The sequence below is a fragment of the Amphibalanus amphitrite genome, unplaced genomic scaffold (assembly GCF_019059575.1).
Source record: "Amphibalanus amphitrite isolate SeventyFive unplaced genomic scaffold, NRLGWU_Aamphi_draft 000604F_arrow, whole genome shotgun sequence".
Lineage (NCBI taxonomy): Eukaryota > Metazoa > Arthropoda > Thecostraca > Balanomorpha > Balanidae > Amphibalanus > Amphibalanus amphitrite.
Window position 1 is genome coordinate 257,513 of NW_024882098.1, and position 21,925 is coordinate 279,437.

At 49.8% G+C, this 21,925-nt stretch overlaps 2 protein-coding genes across 7 annotated transcripts; one reads left to right on the top strand and one right to left on the bottom strand.

Moving 5' to 3' along the window:
• Positions 1-130: 130 nt before the first annotated feature.
• LOC122394663 (peptidyl-prolyl cis-trans isomerase FKBP4-like) lies at positions 131-6,528 on the top strand. The gene is made up of 8 exons (XM_043391685.1): positions 131-395; positions 1,447-1,726; positions 2,063-2,326; positions 3,225-3,472; positions 4,176-4,326; positions 4,672-4,841; positions 5,116-5,304; positions 6,016-6,528. Exons 2-8 carry the CDS (start codon positions 1,477-1,479, stop codon positions 6,151-6,153), a joined length of 1,410 nt encoding a protein of 469 aa, XP_043247620.1. The 5' UTR covers positions 131-395; positions 1,447-1,476; the 3' UTR covers positions 6,154-6,528.
• Positions 6,461-16,985, bottom strand: LOC122394661 (RUN domain-containing protein 1-like). 6 transcript variants are annotated; one of them, XM_043391683.1, is made up of 15 exons: positions 16,642-16,985; positions 14,351-14,779; positions 13,863-14,053; positions 13,518-13,626; positions 11,894-12,037; positions 11,393-11,558; positions 11,065-11,159; positions 10,663-10,753; positions 9,622-9,788; positions 9,239-9,384; positions 8,695-8,905; positions 8,098-8,301; positions 7,739-7,836; positions 7,405-7,499; positions 6,461-6,986 (listed from the first exon to the last, which is right to left on the bottom strand). In XM_043391683.1, exons 1-15 carry the CDS (start codon positions 16,714-16,716, stop codon positions 6,880-6,882), a joined length of 2,328 nt encoding a protein of 775 aa, XP_043247618.1. In that variant the 5' UTR covers positions 16,717-16,985; the 3' UTR covers positions 6,461-6,879. The 6 variants fall into 6 exon arrangements, with proteins under 6 accessions (XP_043247618.1, XP_043247619.1, XP_043247616.1 ...); XM_043391684.1 differs by having other exon boundaries at positions 13,518-13,623; positions 16,642-16,968; XM_043391681.1 differs by having other exon boundaries at positions 14,588-14,779; positions 16,642-16,966.
• Positions 16,986-21,925: the final 4,940 nt, after the last annotated feature.

Consider the following 21,925-nt stretch of genomic DNA (forward strand, 5'->3'; position numbering starts at 1 on the left):
ATTGTTAATACAAAAGCTTGTATTTAAAATTCAAAAGTTAAATAAGTAGTAAGCGTGATCAGCATGACATAAAATAATAGTACGTCACTTATACTAAAGGGGAAAGGAACATCGAAATTGCTAGAAGCGTAGATGGCGCTTCTGTGACGATAAGCAACGAAACCGGTCGTATGCTTTCAATTTTATTCGTCTCAACCCTGGTTGCCTAGCAACCTACTTAAAGTTTCCATTTGCAGTCCAGTATCCCGGCAACTGGTAGTGTTTTTTACATTTGCTCTGGTACTGTGTCTGTTTTTGAACACGCATAGAGTGATTTATTTCGCTTCTGTCGGGTCGGAAGTCTGCCAGTTTGTCGTCGCCGTGCAGCGTGGTCGCCGGGTCGCGTATTTTCCTAGGTAATAATTTTGAATTTTTTATTGAAATTATAAAAGCTATATGGCATCTTTAAACCCATTATCCGCAATACATTGTTGTAGGAGTGTAGAGTCATAAGTTCCGTATTCCAACACCCCTGGCCTGGCTGTAAGTGGAGGCTGGAGCAGGAACTCAAACTTAGAACTTTGGTCGCCATCGTGAGACTTTTGTCTATTCAGTATTATTGATTATTGTTATTTAATACTTCCTTTTAAACCTGTAAATCGCTATGTAAAATTTGGGGACATTAAAGGAAATGGTTCACTTTCCTGAAATTAGTTTTTGCAATGGATTTATGATTTTTTATTTCCAAAATGATCAGCAAAGAAATAAATATCATCTTTATCTTAACATAGGAAGTACTATACTCTATATAGAATATTGTTTGACACAGCCGCTTATTACGTGTTGACCAATCATGTTGCATTGTACAAACCCATTGGGCATTGGCTTTGTAAGCAGCATGCTGATTGGCTGACGACAATGTGGCTGCATTCCTCAGTAAGGCATGCATTCCTCTGCAAGGCACCCTTTTCAGAACAAGAAATGGAATATCTTCATCTAGGGTGATTGTTGGGCCATAAAAGCTTCTGACTTGTGCTGGTCTCAGCTCAAGCTACAAAACTGCTATTCCAGTTAAATTTCCTATGTTAAAAGTGAACTATTTCCTTTAATCATGTCTCTGCATCATAGGTACATTGAGTCAACTATCAACTGAGTCCTTTCTACTTACTGCTCCATTTTTTTTTAATAACGAGGCTTAGGTTGGGCACTGACCTGTTTGTCTATCTCTGAAGTCTCAGTAAAATGTTCAGGCTTTGAGTGCCAGCCGCCAGGTCTGTGGGTTCAATGGATTTTTTTGGTAATTCCAACCCAGACTCGTGACTCTGGTTTCCAAAATTGATTCCAACTCTAACTGGTCTCTGACTGACCCTGGCTCCAACTCTGCAATCCTGATAAAAGCCCAATTTTTCTACATTTATTTCCATTGCTCTCTGTATTGGTGTTACCATCTCACCACTCTCCCCGCAGAAGCAGCCTCAGACCTCGCATCATCTCACAATGGGTGAGCAGACCGACAGCGAAGCTCCGGCTCCGGCCGCGGCCGGCTACGTGCCCGGCCCCAATGCCATCGACATCTCCGGAGATGGAGGTGTGATGAAGGAGGTTCTGCGCGCCGGCACCGGCGACGACCAGCCCCAGTCCGGGGACAAGGTGTTCGTACACTATGTGGGCACCCTGGCCAGCGACGGATCAAAGTTCGACTCCAGCCGAGACCGCGGCGACAAGTTTGACTTCACACTCGGCGAAGGTATGTCGATTGTGGGTGTTGAGTTGTTTTGCAATAATCGTCGCATGCAACAATCGTTTTGTTGTTATAACTATCATGGGCTTGAAGTCATCTAGGAAAAGCGAGTGAACAGTCAGCCTACAAAATGTACGTCTACAGAGTGCAGCAAATGTTTTGCCGTGTATTAATTTACAAACTAACTAAATTTAATGCGTGGTTGATATGCCCTCATTAAATTTATTGCATAACTTAACGGTTTTCTTTTTATCATTTTACGACCTTTAAATATAGCATAATTAGATTTTTCCACGTACTCCTGGTAGCCCCGTCTAATTTCTACCTCTCCTTGATCAACAGGCCAGGTGATCAAGGCCTGGGACCTGGGCGTGGCCACGATGCGTCGGGGCGAGCTGGCGATGCTGACCTGCCAGGCCGAGTACGCGTACGGCGCCAGCGGTAGCCCGCCGCGTATCCCGCCCAACGCCACCCTCTGCTTCGAGGTGGAGCTCTTCGACTGGCGCGGAGAGGACCTCAGCCGCAAGAAGGACGGCGGCATCGTGCGCAGACAGGTGGAGAAGGGCGCCGGCTTCGACACGCCCAACGACGGCGCCACCGTCGAGGGTGAGTGGCCGGGGAGGGACGGGCTGTGGAGGACCGGGGTGTGAGGCGGTGAACAGTAGACTGGGGATTTGAAATGCCGCAGGGGCTCTTTTTCAGACTTTCGGAAGAAAGTAGTTTGTTATAGGACAATGCATGAGCAAAATGTAAAAGAAACTTTTTTCGTTATTTTATTTACCCAAGCCGTTTTTACTGTCTCAGATTGGGTCATGTAGGTAATGGCCATTGTCGTTTTGCTATTGACTGCAACTTGGCATGGGAATGCGATAACGCATGTGCTTTTGCCACAACACGTTTTCGGTAATTCCCGGTGAGTTCACTGGGTGATGGCACCGGTGGACTTGATACTCCCCCTGTGCTGACAGTCTAGCAGGGCGAAATCGTTTTGACAGCCCGTGCTCGCCTTCTGTCCGTGCTCGCCTTCCGCAAACCACTGTCGGTGTAGATAGTAATAGGGGCGTCGCTTTCCAATCGTTACCTCACTTCCCTTTCCTTTCTTGGAGGATGCGGATGTGGAAATAAAGTAGTCATCACTCCGCTCCCACAACTGATTCTGCCTTCCGGCCAACATATCCGGCTCAGTCGTCGAATAGCCTGTATTGCCCGTGCGTGAACCACAGCACCGCACTTTTCCTTTCCCTCCAGGGGCATGGCGATAACTTAAATAATGAGCATGCTAGTCACGGTACGCGATCGTCAATTGTGACAAGTTTACGGGCGATATTCCCTCATCTCCCCCACATAGTGTATCACCTCCATTGCTTAGGAATGTTTCATTATTTTAACGTGTTTTAACTTATCTTTTTAACTTTGCTTCAACACCGTATTGTATGCGCTTCAAGCACCATATGTGTCTGTCTATTCCGCTGCGCTCACTAGTCTGTCCCTCCACCGTTTTCAGTGTCGCTGAGTGGCAGCCTGGACGGCCGTGTGTTCGACGAGCGTGATGTGACGTTCGTGCTGGGCGAGGGCAGCGAACACGGCATCTGCCCAGGCGTCGAGGAGGCGCTCGAGAAGTTCAAGACGGGCGAGCGCTCGCGCCTGACGCTGACCGCCCCGTATGCGTTCGGCGACGACGGTCATGCGGAGTACGGTGTGCCGCCCGGCGCCACTGTCCAGTACGAGGTCAAACTGAAGAGCTTTGAGAAGGTGAGTACGAAGTCAAACTGAAGAGCTTTCAAGAGGTAAGGCTGCGCAGGCTGGAGCGAAAGAGTGATGGCGCTGATTATCCATCGTTGATGGTTCCGTTCGTAATTACGCAGCTACACTACACTGGATACACTGGTTATGCATGTTACATTCTCAATATGGTGCGGCACTTTTCGACATGCACAATAAGTGAAATTTCATCGATCTGCTCAAGTCTCTGCTCTGATATCTAATGCAAAGGCCGTCACTCTGGTTATTCCCCGTAGCCGTCCTTTCTCAGAAGCCGTCTGTTTGTTTGTAAACTGGCTGGCTCACCCTTGTTTGCTAACCGGCTCAGACTGGTGAGCTGGTGCCGTCCTGACGGACCCTCCGATAACCGGTCATCTCATCCATATTCATCACCGATTCAGACGTGATCATGAACCAACGACCGAGCTGAGGACCGTTAAACGTGCCTGTGGGGTTTCTGCTGCGCAATCCGGTTGCAGTCCTAAATTCAGACAGTGCTGAGATCATGGTGTGGTTTTTGGGCCCCGAACCAAAGGATTCGCTATAGATCGTCGATAAAATGGAAACCCGTCCGTCCTTCGATCCGCTTCCCTCCGCAGTGAAAGTTGTCGATATATCGTGTTCAATGTCGGGAGCAGTTCCAGTGCCAATCTACATGAACTCTGTTGACCCTCTGCTGTTCCGCTGTCACCAGGCCAAGGAGCGCTGGGAGTTTGACGCCGCTGGCAAGCTGGAACAGGCCAAGCTGTACAAAGAGAAGGGCACCAACTATTTCAAGGCCGGCAAGTTCCAGCTGGCTGAGAAAAACTACAAACGCTGCGTCGAGTTCCTAGAGTTCGAGACCAGTGAGTAAAGCGCGGCGGCCATCGGGAAGCCTGATTTTGGGCGATTAGTTAGGGAGCATGGGTCCCCAGGCATTGTTTGTTATGTCTGGGAGGGACGTTTGACGGTTTGACAATGGCATAATTTTTCGCAGGTTTAGTGGGAGGCTGAAATAAATCGCCTTTCTGTCGTATCTATCAACATGCCATTTGGTCGGTTTACGTGCCTTGGGAACTTGCTGTTGACTTCATCTCTGGGGCGCTAGAACTGGTATCCACCAAGCCCCATCACGACAGCATCTCCGGCTTTCTTACCCGCACTAGCACCGACCCCTTCGCTCACCCACCCGTCCGTGCGCGTCCCGCCAGGCTGGTCTGAGGAGGAGAAGCCGTTGGCCAAGGAGGTGGAACTGGCCGGCCACCTCAACCTGGCCATGTGCTACATCAAGCTGACAGACTACGTCCAGGCGCGCGCCCACTGCGACAAGGCGCTGGAGATCGACGCCAACAACGTGAAGGGACTCTTCAGGAGGGGACAGGTAGGTTCAGGAAGATGTGCTTCGGCGAAAGTAAAGGAGTATTGGTTTATTCAGTAATTGTGTGATGTGTTATCTTTCTTGTCCAGTTGAATGCTGAGCCTGTCAATCGATGGAACAGTTAATGATTCAAAAATGGATTGTCTGTCACCGCCGGTCAACCAACGGCTACATATTTTAATTCTACGACACTCTCGGTCTTATCAGGGTTTTTCCACCTTCTCCAGTTTTTTGTGCCTGAGCATAAATCTAACCGTCACCGTGTCTCACTCCCCAGGCGCTGGCAAAGATGAACGAGCCGGAGCTGGCACGGGCCGACTTCCAGCGCGTGATACAGCTGGACCCGCAGAACAAGGCGGCCGCCCACCAGGCGCAGATCTGCGCACAACAGATCCGCGCCGCTAAGGCGCACGAGAAGAAAATCTATGCAAACATGTTCGAGCGGCTCTCGAAGATGGAGGAACGCGTAAGTGGGGTGGGTCGGAAAGGGTAAATAGAGTTGAATTGGTTGTAGTGTGATCGTAGGGCTGATTTGATGTAGTAAAATCGATGTGTTCCGTTGGTGCTTGGTGCGATGCCGATTTGGACTATAGTTCGTTTTTCTTAAGTTTGCCCCTCACTGTAAACGTCTTTTTGAACACAGCACGAGAATTGCTAGCTGAATTACTGAGAAAACTGATTGGCGCACATTGATTTCACCAGATTTCACAGACGATCAATTTTATCAAATTTGTTTACTATTTCACAGACACATAGCTCGTAGTTGCCCATACCTACAGTTCCACAGTGATAGACGACTTCTCAGGAATTATGTCTGAACTAATTAATAAATTGCACGGCGTTTAACATTAACGTTACATCGTTTGTGCTCAAAACTTATTTTGAAAATATTGTTCATATATCCAATACATTGTGCGCCAACCAGTTTTCTCAGTAATTCAGCTAGCAATTCTCGTGCTGTGTTCAAGAAGACGTTTACAGTGAGGGGCAAACTTAAGAAAAACGAACTATAGATGAAGACGCTCAAGCTATCAAATCTCGATTTGTTCGCCGCAATATGCGTTCTCCCTGTCTTCTCGTATAACGTCGTACTGCTCATGAATCTGGTAATCTGTTAGGTATATTTGTGAGTTGTTTCCCACGCCCTCGCGCTAACTCCAACCCGTTTCCGTCACAGGAGTCGCCCGCCAAGAAGAACGAGGACTTCCAGATCGGCCACTTTGAGAAGAGCGGCGAGTCGGCGCCGGCCGGTGACGTCGGAGACGCGGCACCCGCGGCACCGCCGGCCGACACGGAGGAGGCCCCCGCCTCGTGATCTCGCCCCGCGCGGCCGTCCCGCCCCACCACTAGTCGCCGCGCACCGACCGCCGCCGCCGCCCGCCCTCCTGCCAGGGCGGCGGACCATCCGGCGGCCGGGACCCGGCCCGCCGCCGGGCTGCTCCAGCCCCGCGTCTGACCCGCCCCGGCCGGTGGCGCCCCTCGCTCCCCGCCCGCCCCAGCTGCCGCCCCTGTTCCGCCTTCCGCTTGCTCTCGTCTTGCCCGTTGGTTGCGCAGATCGACTAACGCCGCCGCCGCGGCGGCGGTCTCGGCAAATCACTCATAGTGAGGCAGAAAGACTCGGAGTCGGCCTTTTGTTTCTTGTCCATGTGTGTGAAGCGTACGATTAAATAAATACATTCCGGTTCGCATGGCCCGTGTCCGATTGTGACTGAGATACAATTGACCAATCCGCCCGCCACCTCCGGTTATTGTCCAACCCCGAATCGCCCGGCGCATTCCCTCATCGCCTCGGTCGCTTTCATCGGACGAAAACCCGTCCATCGCGCTGGTAAATAGATCGCGATTTACGCGCGAGAAAGCTCGGAGAGTTCGCCGCGTCACAAGCTCGACCACCAACAACGATAAGGATAAACATCTGCGGTTTGAACGACAGGTTATAGAAGTAGATCATTCCAGCGGACCACCCGGACGACAGCGATATGTAATCCCAGTCTCCCCGGGTGCGCTCAATCCCCTCTCTTGTCCTCGGAGAACAGTGTCCTCAGAATGCGTCTCTGATGTTCTTCAGTTGCCGTACGGCCAGGTCCTCCGGCAGTGCGAACCGCAGCTTCTCCAACCGGGCCAGGCACTGCAGCCCGTCGTCAAAGCCTGTGGCAGACGGGAGCGCATAAGATAGAATAGGGGCAGGCATGCGCCAAAACAACAACTACGCAGCTAAAGTGGCCGGGTTCTGGGTAGCTCCCGATTTATCTAGGCAGAAGGATAGCAGAACAACGAACTACGGGTATTGTCATCTGATCCAATAAAGCTGTTAAAATGTAGCGAGGGATCCACAGATTCCTCGTCTGTGAATGCTGAAAGCAGCTTGCAAGTCTGCAACATGCTCTTCGTCAGCAGTTATCAGTTTTGTCACCTAACAATAGAAAAGCAGCATTTCCGAACTATGGTTCTAACTGGTTTCCTAACTACTACTGATAATAAATCAGCTACGATGGTGAAACTGTGCTCGTTTACAAATCATCGAGCCACCCGAACTACATTTTGTACGGCTAGCCGACGTCCTCACCTGTGCTGACGACGTAGCTCCAGGGCTGGTAGTACTCCTCTGTGACGGCCTGCGTCGTAAGGATCAGTCGCAGCCACGAGCTCAGCTTACGGGCGCTGCAGGGGAGGCAGGAGGGCGTCAATGTTCCCCAGACGTTACGAAAAGTCCAGCCTCAGTACGAGAAAGTTTAGCAACACCTCGAAAATGTTAAGACTCCTAGCTTCAACTACAAACATTTCAATCCATGGATAATTTGCGAAACAACGGAAGGTGGAAGAAAGCTGTTTGAGCACAAATATCGGTTTTCAACCGTTCAGCCAATAACGAACGGCCAACGCCTCCCAGCGTCACTCACTTGAGCCCGGCGCAGACGAAGGCCTTGAAGTGGGCGTCTGCCGACCTTTTGAGCGGCGTGTGACTGGCGATAATGTTACCGATGGCACTCAGCAGCGTCTGGAACACAGGCGCATACCAGGTCAGAGCATATATCAATATAAATAAATATACATAAATATAAAGAAACATATAAATATAAATAAACTTAACATCTACGTCGGAGACGACTACAAAGGTTTGGCTGCCAAGGCGTAAGGAGAACACCGAGGAATCAAGAGCTTCACAAGTCGCCTGCGAACAAAGTAATCATATTTCGTGTCGGTCATAAGCGAGTCTCTTCTGAGCGTAAGAACCGTCCTCTGCCCGTTTTTTACGTACGTGTTTGCTGGTGATGGCCGTGCCGCCGACCACCGACAGGCCGAAGCTCTCAGAGAGCCGGCGCTGCGGCGTGGCGTTGTACTGGTGGCCCCGTTTGAGCCGGTAGTAGACCAGAATCAGGTCCCAGGCGTGCAGCAGACGCGGAGCCGACTGGCGAGACGGCAGGCAGCCGGCGAACGGAACCACCGAGCGACTCTTGCTCAGCTGAAGGGGTAGGAGATGGGGTAAATGACGTGGCAGCACAAGATAGCAAGGTGTTACTGCTGCTGCCTGCTGCTGACTATTGATCAGCTTGCAAGGTTGATGCAACACAGTCGAGGCTTAGGTATTCAGGTGAGCAGTGAGCATAGCATCAAGCTGAGCGTGGAATCGTCGGAATGAACACATCATGCTCAAGACTCATATCAATAATGCTTCGAAATATGTGACCCGAAATTATTCATCCTCGGTCAACAATTGACAGAACCCTCGTGCCCTATTCAATCAAGACCCGTATTACCGTGCGATGTAACACCAGTCCATCTTCGCTTTATCTCATCGTAAGCCCATCGTATCTCTCAGACTCTCTCTCTCTCTTCCCTGACCCTCCGTACTTACCTGAAGGAGTCCATGCTGCATCAGATCCCGGAGTGCCATGGCCAGCTCTCTTCTCACGGCCAGCGTCAGACGGTCGCCGGAGGCGGCCGGCGGTCCCGCGGCGTCCGAGTCGTCTGTGCCTCTGTCCGATATCTCCTGCTGCTGACGGAGCGACTCGCGCGCCAGCTCCGAGACGGCGGAGACGGCCAGCTCCAGGCGCGCCCGCAGGTCACTGGTGGGGGAGAGTAGGGCTTAGGTTAGTTTGGGATGGCCGGGTGTGGATCAGACGGCGGTTGGAGAAATGGTTAAAGGTTGGGCAGAGTAAGCACCGGGACTGTTGGTAGTGATTACTGATTACGATATAAAATATTTCACAAAAAAGCGACATACCTTGACTAAGAGCACACAGTCGCAAAACTATGTTCGCAAACATACTTTCACAGCTAACAGGCAAGTGTTCACTGCACATGTTCTTGACCATACGAAATGCGAGGACCATAATCCCTTTGCTTGATGAATGATAGCATTTGTGAATACACAAGCCCACGCCCTTTTAAACACGCACCCCCAGTGGTTGCCCCGCGGCGTCTTCTTGAGTTCATTGCTGGAGAAGCGGTGCGAGTGTCCTCCGCAGCCAAACTGCGTCAGCGTCATCAGCTGCAGCAGCGTCAGCGCCCGCCTCATCATCGAGCTCGTCTCCTCGTGGACGTTCTGAGGGGAGACACGCGCGTAATGAGTGGGAGGGGTACATTCGGCGAATTAAATGTTCTACAAGAAGTAAGCATCATGGAAAGGGTGATCACTGATCATCATATCATCATCACAAAACATCTACATAACAAACATCCGTCTTTCTATGACCACGTTGGCGACAAGACAAACAAGACACGTCTGTCTTTTCTCTCCCGCCTCTCTCCTGGTATTTGATGGGTCTGCTCCATCTCTCACCTGGAATTTTCCGCTCCTGTGGTGTCGGGACGAGCGCCGCCTCAGCCGGGGACGCTGGCTGGCCGAGTCTCCGGCCGCGCCACTATCGTCACCTGAGGTGGACGCTGCGCCGCCAACGCCGACGCTGCGCCGACAGCTGCCGTCACAGCCGCCATCCTCAGTCTCGCCTGGAGAAAAGATGGTTACTGTTAGATGGTTTATGTCCCGATAAATAGGGAATTTAGGAAATTGATGAGGTAATACTACAAAAAGTAGGGTATACACTACAGACCAAATAGGTAACATCATCAACGCAGAAAATGTTATGAGCCAAACAGCAGCAAATGGAGAACGAAAATGTGTACAACTTCGTGAAAAGTATTTGATACGAGCCAAGTTGGAAAACCGAAACAGGCTGCACAGTGCACAATATAGTGGTATAGTGGCATCCTGACAAAATTGGTCAGTTGTAAGGAGCTGTTTAAAGTAGACATGTCAAGGCCGGAAAAAGTATAAAAGAGCAAATTCATTACACCACTGAGAAAGACTCAAATTCAGTGATGTAGCTCCCCTCAACGCCAGACACAAACCATCGAACAGGAAGACGCATCACGCGAAACGCATACGTATAGTCGATGTGGTGTAACCAAATATTATAGCCACTGAAGGTAGCTAAAACCACGGTGACTATAAAGCTAACACGATAAAAAAAAAAAACAGCAAAAACGAAGCATAAAGACTTGAAACGCCCATCTTCAAACGCCCAATATAATATCTGCGGCTAATTCACACTAACAAATCATGCACAGCAGACAACCAACTTACAAAGCAGTGACACGAGTTCACGACAACTTAAAAAGAAAATAACAAAAGCCATTGCTGGCCAACTAAAAAGCAACAAAACGCACAAAGTAATCCTTAGAATTGCCAGGCCTGCCAGCATACAAAAAGCCACAAAAAACTTAAAGCTGAAAACGCGCTAGCCATGAAACTTGGGCTAGTGACAACGCCAAAAGCTGCAAAAACGGAACGGCAAACGGGAACCACATCCGACAGCGTTACCTTGCAGAAACGATATGAACCTCTCCAGATCCTGAACCTGCGTTTTTAGCTGGTTCACCAGCTGCTCCTTCATTTTGAGCGGATTGATCAGCTGAACGGCGTGAGGCATTAGGGTGGGTTAGTGGGTTTAAAAACTAGAGTAGCGAGCAAGTATACCTTCTACCACACCGGACGTGTTAGTTTGTTAAGAAAAGTTTCGTTGTGTTAGTTAGAAGTCACATGGTTTTCAGTAGGATTTGTGAAAAGTGTTGTCTTTTCATCACTGAGACACACCAAATGTACAGTAAGTTACGATAAACGTCAGTTAAAAGCGAGGGTCCGGATTCGAGCGAAGTCAGTGATCGTTGATGGCGTTAGCAAATGGATAGTATACTCTATTGACCCATGGTCCTTTCCACGCACCTGTCCCACGGCACAGTCCACCAGGCTCTTCAGGTCCTCTGAGGTCATACGATCCAGGTTGTTCAGGTCGATGTTCAGCTTCCCCTTCAACTCATCTGCAAATAGTCGCCAAACCATCGGGGGCAAGTTGACAACCGTTCATCGAAATGCATGAAAAATCGTCAATCGCGAGGCTGGGTGGGCAATATGAAGTTTTTTTTCCAGAGCAGAGATATGAATGAATATAAACATATATATTATATTTCATGCGATACCTACGACACAGATGACCAGGTGAATCATTATACACAACGTCCTTAGCAAGATTGCTAAAACTGTTGGGACATACCAATGATAACGCGCTGTTTCTCGAGGACGACGCTAGATGGCAGGCCGGCCTCGCCAGTCTCGTAGGCGTAGTGTTCGAGGTCCTCCAGCTGGGTCTTCAGCTGCTGCATCAGGTCCCGCTGCTTGATCCGCTGCGTCTCGACCAGCTCCTGATGCTTCCATTCGTTCTGGGGGGCCAACAGTGTAATGACACGGTGCTAATAGACGATAATAGTCAATTAGCCAGGCCGCCGAATTATGACTACCAAGCATTACAAGCTGGACTTCCGGCCGAACGAACTGGATCAAAGTGCATCAACTGACGGTCGTCTCGCCGTAGTCTCCTCCTTGTCCTTTTATTCCATCCAAAAAACCCTCCCCAATGAGCTTATTAGACCAGAGATTAGGGCTAACAAACCAAGCCAAACTTGGATAGGTACCATCCAAGAATTATCACAGAACGTAGCAAAAAAAAAAGTTACATTCACCCCCCGGCAGTCAAGCCCTCCGCCCGGTCACTCACAGTCAGTTCCTGTTCGTCATCCTCATCCAGCTTGTACTGGCGCACGTCCGGGATGCCGCGGAAGGCGAACGTCTCGAGCTCGCGCAGCAGCTGCTCCTTTTCCTCGCCGGGCGCCTCCACGATCTGACGCAGCCGGAACTGGACCTGCGGTAGAAGTGGGGAAATCAGAGTGTGAACGTGTGCACACAACACGTTGGATAACAGATCGGAGAAGTAGGTAAAACTGAACCATGATGGCCATGTGATGGTGGAAAATGTAAGACATTTAACAAACAAACCATTTGATGGCTCAAAATATACGGAACGTCAGAATGGCTCCTCGGAATAGGACGATTTCGAGATCGCATGAGCATTGACACGCATTTTAGCATTCGTCAAACTGACCCATATCGAGATCACAAAAAAAACAATGCCTTCGCTAAAAAAAGCGCACGGTGATCAATTCTGAATACCCATAAAACGTTCATTGCTCGGGAAGAGCTGTTGCTTCGTACCGTTTACTACATATCTGGCGCTAATTGTTAGCTTATATTACTGACAATAGATGGCGCCAGTGGTCCACGCCTGAAGGTATGCTGTACCGCACTACTCTATCATGGATTAGGTATTCCTGGATGGGACACTCCGCCGATTTTCCGACCACCCGGCGGCGGCGGCGGATTTCCCGACGGCGAGGGCGCTGGCGCCATTTTAGCATTACGGGCTATGGGCGGAGCGTGTCTTTTTGTATACTTTTGTCGTTTATTACTTACCTGTAGCCGATTTTGATGAAAATTTTTATGAACCTGGTAGAACAGGAATTGAGGAATGTCATGAAAATATTATTTTCCCAGTTTTGATTTAAGAAGTTGCTTAAATTCTGCTGACAAGTGAGGGTTCGTGATTACAGCCGAAGAGCCAATGTTAGAATAAAGTGAAGTTTTATGCGATAACATGAAAATAAGTTGATATTTGTATTAAATCATCAATAGGAACTTGTTTGACTGCCGAGGAACGATGATATTTGATGATAAATTGCATCGGCAAGTCAAGAATACCAGCTCAGTTTATGGGCATCAGGTAATGATTCCGTATGTGATAGTGACTAATTGGAGCCATAATAATTATAAAAAAGAACTTAAAATATGTGTGAAGCCTCTGAAATCGTGTCTTGTGAGCTTAAAGTTCGCTAATTTCGCCCTCCAATACCGCGTTTTTAGCACGCAAGCCGGTGCGGCGGCCGCCGGCGCACTCGCCGCCGATGTTTCTGAGCTCCGCCACCAGGGCGGCCGCTTGGTCGCCGGCGCTAGTGTTGGGGAATAGGGAGTGTCCTATCCAGGTATACTTCATCCATGACTCTATCGAACATCGGGTATAGAGGACGCTAATAGCAAACTCGCGCAGTTACATCGGCATAGACTGCCCTCTCCTCAAAATCGGCTACGAAAGGGAAAGGCAAAGAAGCTACACGGTGGCAGATAAACATACGTGATATCTTATACACCGTATCCGGACGTAGGTACCTGGCAAATAATGGGATGAACGGCCATGACTTCATGGACCTTCTTCACGGTCTTGACTGTCTTAACTTCACAGCTCATAAAATCATAAATCCGAAACTTCCTAGCGATGACGAGCCGCCTACCTGGGCAAAGTGTGTGGTGAGTGCCATCAGCGAGTTGTTGAGGTGCTCCTGCTCCTCCTCCAGTTTCCGGAGGCGGCCGATGTCCGCCGAGCCGAGGGAGGACCGCCTGCTGAGGACGGGCGGACGGACAGCGGGTGGAAAACACGGAGATAGTTAGCGAGTGTCGGGAACGCATAGGATAACTATGTTCATAATTGAATGCTTAAAATCGGTGAAATCAGAATCGGTAGTTGCGTGCATTTTTAATATCCAAACATATAAGGCAAGCACAAAAATGATTCAGCCTCAAAAGTCAAAACTTCCTTTAACAAAATTCATACCCACCAACCAGCCCCTTTTACCCACCTGTCCTGCAGACAGAAGTCTCTGTCGTCCTCCTCGTCGTCTGCGTCGTTGGCCCCGAGCGGCGCCCAGCGCTCCCCGAGCGGCGCCCAGCGCTCGGCGGGCGGTCGACGCTCCCAGTCCTCGTCTCCTGAGGAGGCGGCTCCGTGCGGCCAGCCGCCGTCGGCACCGAGCTCAGAGTGCAGCGCCGACAGCTGGTGAGGAGAGGACGAGTAATGAGGGGAGGACGGCCGCTGGTGAGGAGCGGAGGAGGACGGGGTGGGCGGTGAGGATAGGCTGAAGGTGGCGGCAGTTGTGGTGGGAGGTGGGGCAATGGCCGGAATGGCACTGGTGTTGACGGAGGAATGAGGGCTGTATGGGTCAGTTGACTGAGCCGTGTCAGCGGCGGTAGAGAGGATCAGAGCAGAGGTAGATGTTGAGGAGGCTGCAGCTGGAGTGGAAGATGAGTCCACAGAGGTAGTAACAGCAGAAGATGAAAGGGAAATACTGACCAAGTCTGATGTAGCTTCAGCAGTGCTGGGCTTTTCGCCAGCAGTTCCAGATATGGTGGAAAGATGAACTGAGCTGACTGGTTCCTGTGTGTCTGTGGATGTTGAGTCCACTGCAGGACAAGCAAGGGTGGAAGCCTGGCCACTGGACTTGGAGACTGGCCCCATAGCAGAATGCATTGGGGGCATCACCGGCTTGCTATTTATAGTATAGGCGAGCTGCTGCTGATCTCCAGTCACCTGTGCTGTGCTGACTACCTCAGGCTGTATACCAGGCATACAGGATCCTTGTGATGTGGCCATTCCTTGCTGGACGTCCCCGGAGTGCTGTCGTGCCAGGAAGGGGTTGACCCGTGCCCTTGGAGAGCTGCGATTTCCAGCTGGTCTGGAGTCAAGCTGACTGTTGGGTTCACAAGCTGTTTCAGCTGATTCCTGTGAAGAATAAATCATTCAGATGTGAATATCACCAAAAGCACATATTATGGGAAGCATAAGACAGGAAAGATTGAATCTGTGTTTTGCCTTTACATCACTAATTACTCTTTACCTGACTGTAGCCTGAAATAACACTCTGAAGGTAGCCAAGGATTTCAAAATTACCATCATACATGTGCTTAGCTATGTAAATGTCAATTAACTTGGACTACATAGAAACAACAAAAACATTTATATGGATTCAATTCACAGTCCAGTCACAAATGCTAAAACCTATACCTATGTATGATGACTTTGTTTATGTCAGTAGGCGGAACTATGGTCATGAGTACCCAAATATAGGAACGTTCCCATTTTTGGGAACGGAGTTCCCAAATATGGGAACGGGCGTTCCCATTTATGAGAACGGAAGGCAATTTTTCGGCCGTTCGCCCACTAAAACTCAAAAGTGCATCACGTCTCAAAAAAGTGCACGCTGATTGAAGTATCTACTAAATCTCCATAAAGTTATCTTTAATCTGACCGTGGAACAAGGAAATTGACCGTGGAATGATATTTTTAATGATTTTTTAAAAATGACAAAATGTTGAAAATATGGGTTATACGACATTTAACATGCAATTTTAAGGAAAATGAAGCATTTTTTAGTTTGAGGTTAAGTATAATAATTTTCGCCTGGTTATGAACTTTCATACTATCGACACCAGATGCTGACAAATGCAAGCGAAGACGCGGACGGTCCGGAGGTAATATTGTTGACTTTTGGTGTCGGGGCGGACGACCGCGTGGAACGTGAGTGAATTTACCGAACTACTGTTGTAAACTCAGTTTAAGCGGTTGAAAATTATCCAGCTGTATTTTATCAACCCTGAAAGACATATTTTATTTGGATGCTAGCTGTTAAGCATTGCTTTTAAGGAGCGTCATGAGCGTGGTTTTTGCCTTCGGTATTTTTAAGCACGATCGTTTTGGGGGAATTTCTTTTATGCAGGTCGCCCTGTGTGGCTTATTTATAATTTTTATGCTGATTTTGATCATTTCTCGTGCCCATCCTACCAGGCTTTTTGCCACTTACACTCATTAAGAAAGGAAAAAAGTAGATTTATATTGGGACTACGTGTTTTGAGAGTGAAACATTTCAGCGTTCCCATTTTTGGATACTTACTTGTGCTCATCGACTATCAGTGTTAAACAGACAGGTGTTTTATATGCCTCCACCCTCGGCGCGGACGGTGTATATAGGTATGGAAGACCTTCTTGAACATCGCTGAGCGTTGTGAATTACGTAATCCTGCAGAGGGGGGCGTGCCCGTTGCGAGATCGACGGGAATAAAAGCGCAGAAGACCGGGCGAAACATGCGACGGTCTTGCCGGAAAGGTCATCTGATGATTGTTGCGTTAACAATAATTTGCGGCGTTGGACGTGATGCTTGTTAATGAAAAGAGCCCCTGAAAGCCGTCGGTGAAATCGTTCCCAATTTTGGGTACACCGTTCCCATAATAAGGAACGCTTGCAGCGCCAGTGTACGAGAGCGTTCCCAAATTTGGGCTCGCGGCCCGGATGATGGACTGCTTTAGAAATAGGGGAACGATTTGAAACTACGATGGGCCTTACAATATCAAACTCTTTCCCAACAATATTGAGATAAATATCAGGCGGTTCACGATCGTTTTATATTTTTTGGACGTCATTTAACGGTTCTTTTTCTTGTTTTAAATAATGCCTACATGGCGTTCCCATATTTGGGTTTATCGTTCCCAAAGATGGGAACGAAAATGCGTTCCCGAAAATGGGTACGCTTGACCATAGTTCCGCCTACTGATGTGAGCAAATGCATCCATAGAACCCAAAGGCTCACCCCTGATGCTGGAACATGGTCCTCCGTCTTGAACGCCCATCCTTCATTGTCGTTGGGCTCGGAATTTGCAGCCATATGCTGGCAAAATGGAAATTTACACGCCCTTGTCCCTTCGACAATGATCGTCACAACAAGACACGATCGAAAGGTTCCTGTTGCACTTCAGTTCAAAACGATATGGATGCGGGCATCGAGATTGCCCCAATAAGAAGCATAAGTAAAAATGATCAGCTTTCTGAAACTATTCCAATTTAATTTGTATTGATATAGGAGACCCACCCCACACATGCGCAGACCCACAACTCCCACGCAAACTCCCACGCAAAGTTGTATGCGCTGAAGGCGCCGCAGCTGCGCAGCAAATGTGTGGCATTCAAGAACGATAACATACAGATAAACATATTTTACAGCAAAGCTAATGAGTTATCACTAAAAATTAATTTCGTTCTTTTTCATGACAATACCTACAATACAATCGTATAGGCCCAGTCAAGTTCGCACAGGTCTAGTCAGTCGGTGAGGGACAGCGGGAGACTGAAGAGGAAGATGTCATAGGCCGTCAAGACAGCGGAAGTTAGGAGCAGCTCCTAGGGGCTTGGGGTCACAGGGCCACGGGCCCTCGGGTCATGAGACTGCATGATGAGACCAACGCAACCATCCATTGGTCCTATTTTCTTTGCCCGATTTATTTAGGGGCTGCTTTTCGATCTGATCGGCTGAATAGCTTGCAACTGGAAACTGTCACGCCATCTTCATTTAATCTTCAGATAGCTTTCTACTTGGCTTTTTGGATTCGTTTGATTCTAGGCTCCAGCTGACCTCGCCATCCAAGAGAGTAGGTAGAGATGACGCCCCCCCCCCCTTGACGGTTTTTCACGATTGTTCGGAACACGCTGGCGATAAAGAGCACTGAAAGCTGACACAAATGACCTTTGATTCAAGCCGGATCTTTTGAGTGACACCGATCGTGCATTTCCAGGTCAGGTCGGGTCACTGACCTATGACCGATGACGTTATACCTAAGTGAACCATTGCACGCTCAAAAAGGTCGCAACTTTGCAACACCCTCAGTACCAGAGTCGAGCTTTCACAAGGTAATGAAACTTATAGGACTTCTTGTTCTTAGTAACCTCTCGAGGTCTCACTGCTTGTGTATCTATATCTCGAATTTTTCCAAGGGTCACCAGGTCAAGTAGGTCACGTGACCTCACGCTCACCCCAACCTTATACCTAATGCCTAAGTCAAAGGGGGAAATATGCGCGGAACTGTTTTGGCACTGGAAATGATCTAAAAATAAGTACCTCAAATTAGGGGTCCGTACATAGGCGTAGGAACAGGGGGGGCCAGGTGGGCAAGTGCCCACCCACTTTTCGAGGTGGGGGGGCCAACCATGTGTTTTGGCCCACCCACTTTTTACTCGAGGCCCCTCGTCTCGATTTGAGAGGACGTCGTCACCTTCCAGAATAAACAAACTCGGTAAAAATAAGTTCCACGAATCCCCACGCACGGACTCCAAGGGGCCGTGATGGATCCAAGGAGGCCCTCTGTTCATACTTGTCAGTCGAAGCCCCTGAGACTGATGGCCTGAGAGGCCCTAGTGGATCTGAGGAGGCCCCAATATACACACTGGTCTGGGGAGGCCCCTGACACTGGCGGTCTGGGAGGCCCCTCTATCCCCACTAGTCAGAGGTCTGAGACTAGTGGTCTGGGAGGCCCCTCCATCCACACTAGTCAGAATAGGCCCCTGACACTGGCGGTCTAGCCGAGGCCCCCTACCCTCACTAGTCAGAGGAGGCCCCTCTATCCTCAATAGTCAGAAGAGGCCCCTGAGACTGATGGTCTGGGAGGCCTATCCATCTACACTGTAGTCAGAGGAGACCCCTGAGACTGATGACCTGAGAGGCCCTTATAATCACACCAGGCAGAAGAGGCCCATGAGACTGATGGACTGAGACTTGAGAGGCCCTTCTATTCATACTGGCCACAGGAGACCCCCAAAACTTTCGGTCTGGGAGGTCCCTCAATCCGGCACCAGTCAGAAGAATCCCCTGAGACTGATGGCCTGGGAAGCCCTTATATTCACACTAGGCAGAGGAGGCCCCTGAGGCTGATGGTATGAGAGGCCCTCATATTCACACCAGTCAGAAGAGGCCCCCGAGGCTGATGGCTGTGAGGCCCTTCTGTTCATATAACTGGCCACTGGAGGCCCCTAAAACCGGTGGTCTGGGAGGGCCCTCTATCCACACTAGTCAGAAGAGGCCCCTGAGACCGATGGTCTGAGAGGCTCTTATATTCATACTAGCCACAAGAGGCCCCTGAGACTGATAGTCAGAGAGGTCCACTCCTAATGAATCTGAGGGGCCCTCTATCCACATTTACACTTTTCTAGGGAGGCCCCCGAGACTGATGGCCTGAGAGGCCCTTTTATTTATACTGTCCACAGGAGCCCCCTGAGATTAATGGTCTGAGAGGCTCTTCTATTTATACTAACCAGAGGAGGCCCCTATGATTGATGGTCTACTCAGGCCCTTCTATTTATACTAGCCAGAGGAGGCCCATGAGACTGATGGTCTGAGAGGCCCTTCTATTCAAACTAGGCAGATGAGGCCCCTGAGAATGATAGTCCGAAGAGCCATGCGGCGGCAACTGGCCAGTGGCCGTGGCCATAGTTCGGCTCGGTAGGGCCCCACAGAGCTCATGAGAGCACCTCAAGGGCTCCTGATGGATAGGTAGACACGCTTATCCCTATAAGGGTGCCACGCTGGCTTCTGAAGGCTCCTTGTAGGCATCTAAGGGCCCTTTCCGGCTTCTAACGGCTCCACCCGCCTGTTATGGCTCCACACCAGTGTTTATGAGCGCCACACAGCGGCGCCTTTGAGGGTCATACTAGTGTCTCTTAGGGCCCTATATCGGTGGCTCTGGGGGCCCCACACCGGCGCCTCTGTGGGCCACCACACCTGTGCATCTCAAGGCTCTATAGGTACATCTGAAGGACCCACACCGACACCTCTGAGGGCCCCACACCAGTATCTCGGAGCTCTGAAGGCCCCACACCTTTGACTCTGAGGACTCACCGGCTCCTGAGAGCACCATGTTGATGTCTAACGGCTCCACAAGGCCACTGAAGGCACCACACAAGCTCTCACTGAGCTCTAATGTCCATGTACCGGCCTCTGAGGGATTTAAGCCAGCGCATTCATAGCTCCACACCAGCACTTGTAAGGGCTTCACACTTAAGTATCTGAGGGTTCCACACCGGTGTCTCTAAGGCCCACATACCGGCATCTCTGAGGGCCCCATACCGGCATCTCCGAGGGTCCACATCTGGCGGGCAACCATCAGCGACTGAAAGTCCCACACTGTCGACACCGAGAGCCCCATCTGCGTCTGGGAGCACCATGCGGTCTCTAAGAACCACAGCGGCTCCTCCGTACGAAAGATGGGCGTCTGCATGCCAAAGGGGAGCGGTTCTGAGACAGTAGGGCACCTACGTGCAATAGAGGGGCGCCTATGAAGCCCCTAGGGGCGCCTCAATGCGAAAGAGGGGCGCCTCTGAGGCCTACATATATGGGCGTTCACATGCAATAGAGGTCTGCAATTGATCAATGCCATGGGGGGAGGGGGGCATTCATAAGAAACAGGGGCGCCGGCATGGCAAAGAGAGGCGCCTTCAAGTGTCCATAAAAGAGAGACGCCTTTGATAAGCGCACATTGTATGCGACAACGGGGCGACTGTGGGACATATAGGGATGTCTCTGATGATTAAAGGGCGCTTATATGCCAAAGAGGGCGCCTATGAAGCTAATGGGGGCACCTGGGAAACGAGTTAGACATTTCTGTAAGGGTTTTCAGGGGTCATGCGCCGTTTGTGGCAAATAGATTCTAAAAAAAATCAGAGGGGGAATAAGTTTTAAAAATGGTGCGGACTTTCCGCATCGTTCGCTTAACCCTATTCCTGGCGGGGGGGGGGGGGGGCCTCAGGAGCCCCCCCCCCCTGAGGTTTTTTGGTTATTGCTCCCAAACGCGTTGAGCTAGGAAGCTCAAATTTTCTGACTTTTCCTAAAAGGCTTCTACGCAACATGTCTGAAAATTTTGAGTTGATCTGACCTCAGGTCAGGTCACCAGAGGCGGTTTGGTGACCCTACCTCAGAAAAGTTTGCAATCACGCCAGAGCTAGAGTTTTTGACCGATCAATTTCTTCTCTTCAGGGTTTAGTTAGGGTACCAGTATGTGCAATTTGTATATCTCGGAATTTTGATATCGGTGACCTAAGGTCAGGTCAATTTCGCGACCTCCCCATTATAAGTCAATGGGGGAAAAATCAACTCCCTGTTTTTACCACTAAAACGGGTCGGAATGGCCCCATATACCATACATGACTTCATATACGATCAACCTTCACTACCTTGAGGTCTGTTTTGCTGTTGGGCAGCTGTGAGGTCATGTGACGTCATCAAAGGTCACCAAAGGTTTTTGGCCAATAACTCCGTACAGGAACAAGATACAGACGCGTGGATGGTCTCATTGTGTTCAGCTCGTCAAGACGCATCGAATGATATACATGATGACCTCGAGGTCACGTGACCTGAGGTCAACCTTTGACCTTGACCTTTCGAGGTCAACATATATATCATTCGATGCGGATTGACGAGAGGATCACGATGATGCCCTTAGATTGTTCCTATCTTGACTAATTCGAAAGTTATTCGAGAAAAACTCTCTCCATATCTAGCGCCGCCATTTTGACTTTTTCGACCCCTGTGACGTCATCTTTGACCTGACCTGAAAATGACCTTTGTAAAAATTGTAGATCTTGGCCGTGCGTATCCGATGCCGTTTACCGCTTGTCGCTATCTTGCTTCGTTCTCGAGATCTCAGGGGGGGCCGAATCGGCCCCCCCGCCAGTTTCTTGTCCCGGCGGAGCCCGCCAGGAATAGGGTTAAGCGGTTACGCCCCTGGGTACATCTGCCCGATCTCAGAAGCTAGATTTGGAGGTCATACTTGAAAGCAGTCAGCAGGACGAGGCAAAAGTTGGAGGCCCCTGAAAATAGGAGGCCCCCTGGAAAAGGAGGCCCCTTGACAGGGTGGCCCACCCACTTTTCATGACGTTCCTACGCCCGTGGGTCCGTACCTGGACTCACGATTTAATTAATGCAATCTTTGCAAGTTCCGACTCGAGGGCTAACTTTTGCATCTTTGACCTTGGGTGAGGTCATTTATGACGGCACCTAGGTCATGGGAGTTGTTCGGCCATAGGGTAAGGTGCCTAATTAGCGACCCCCT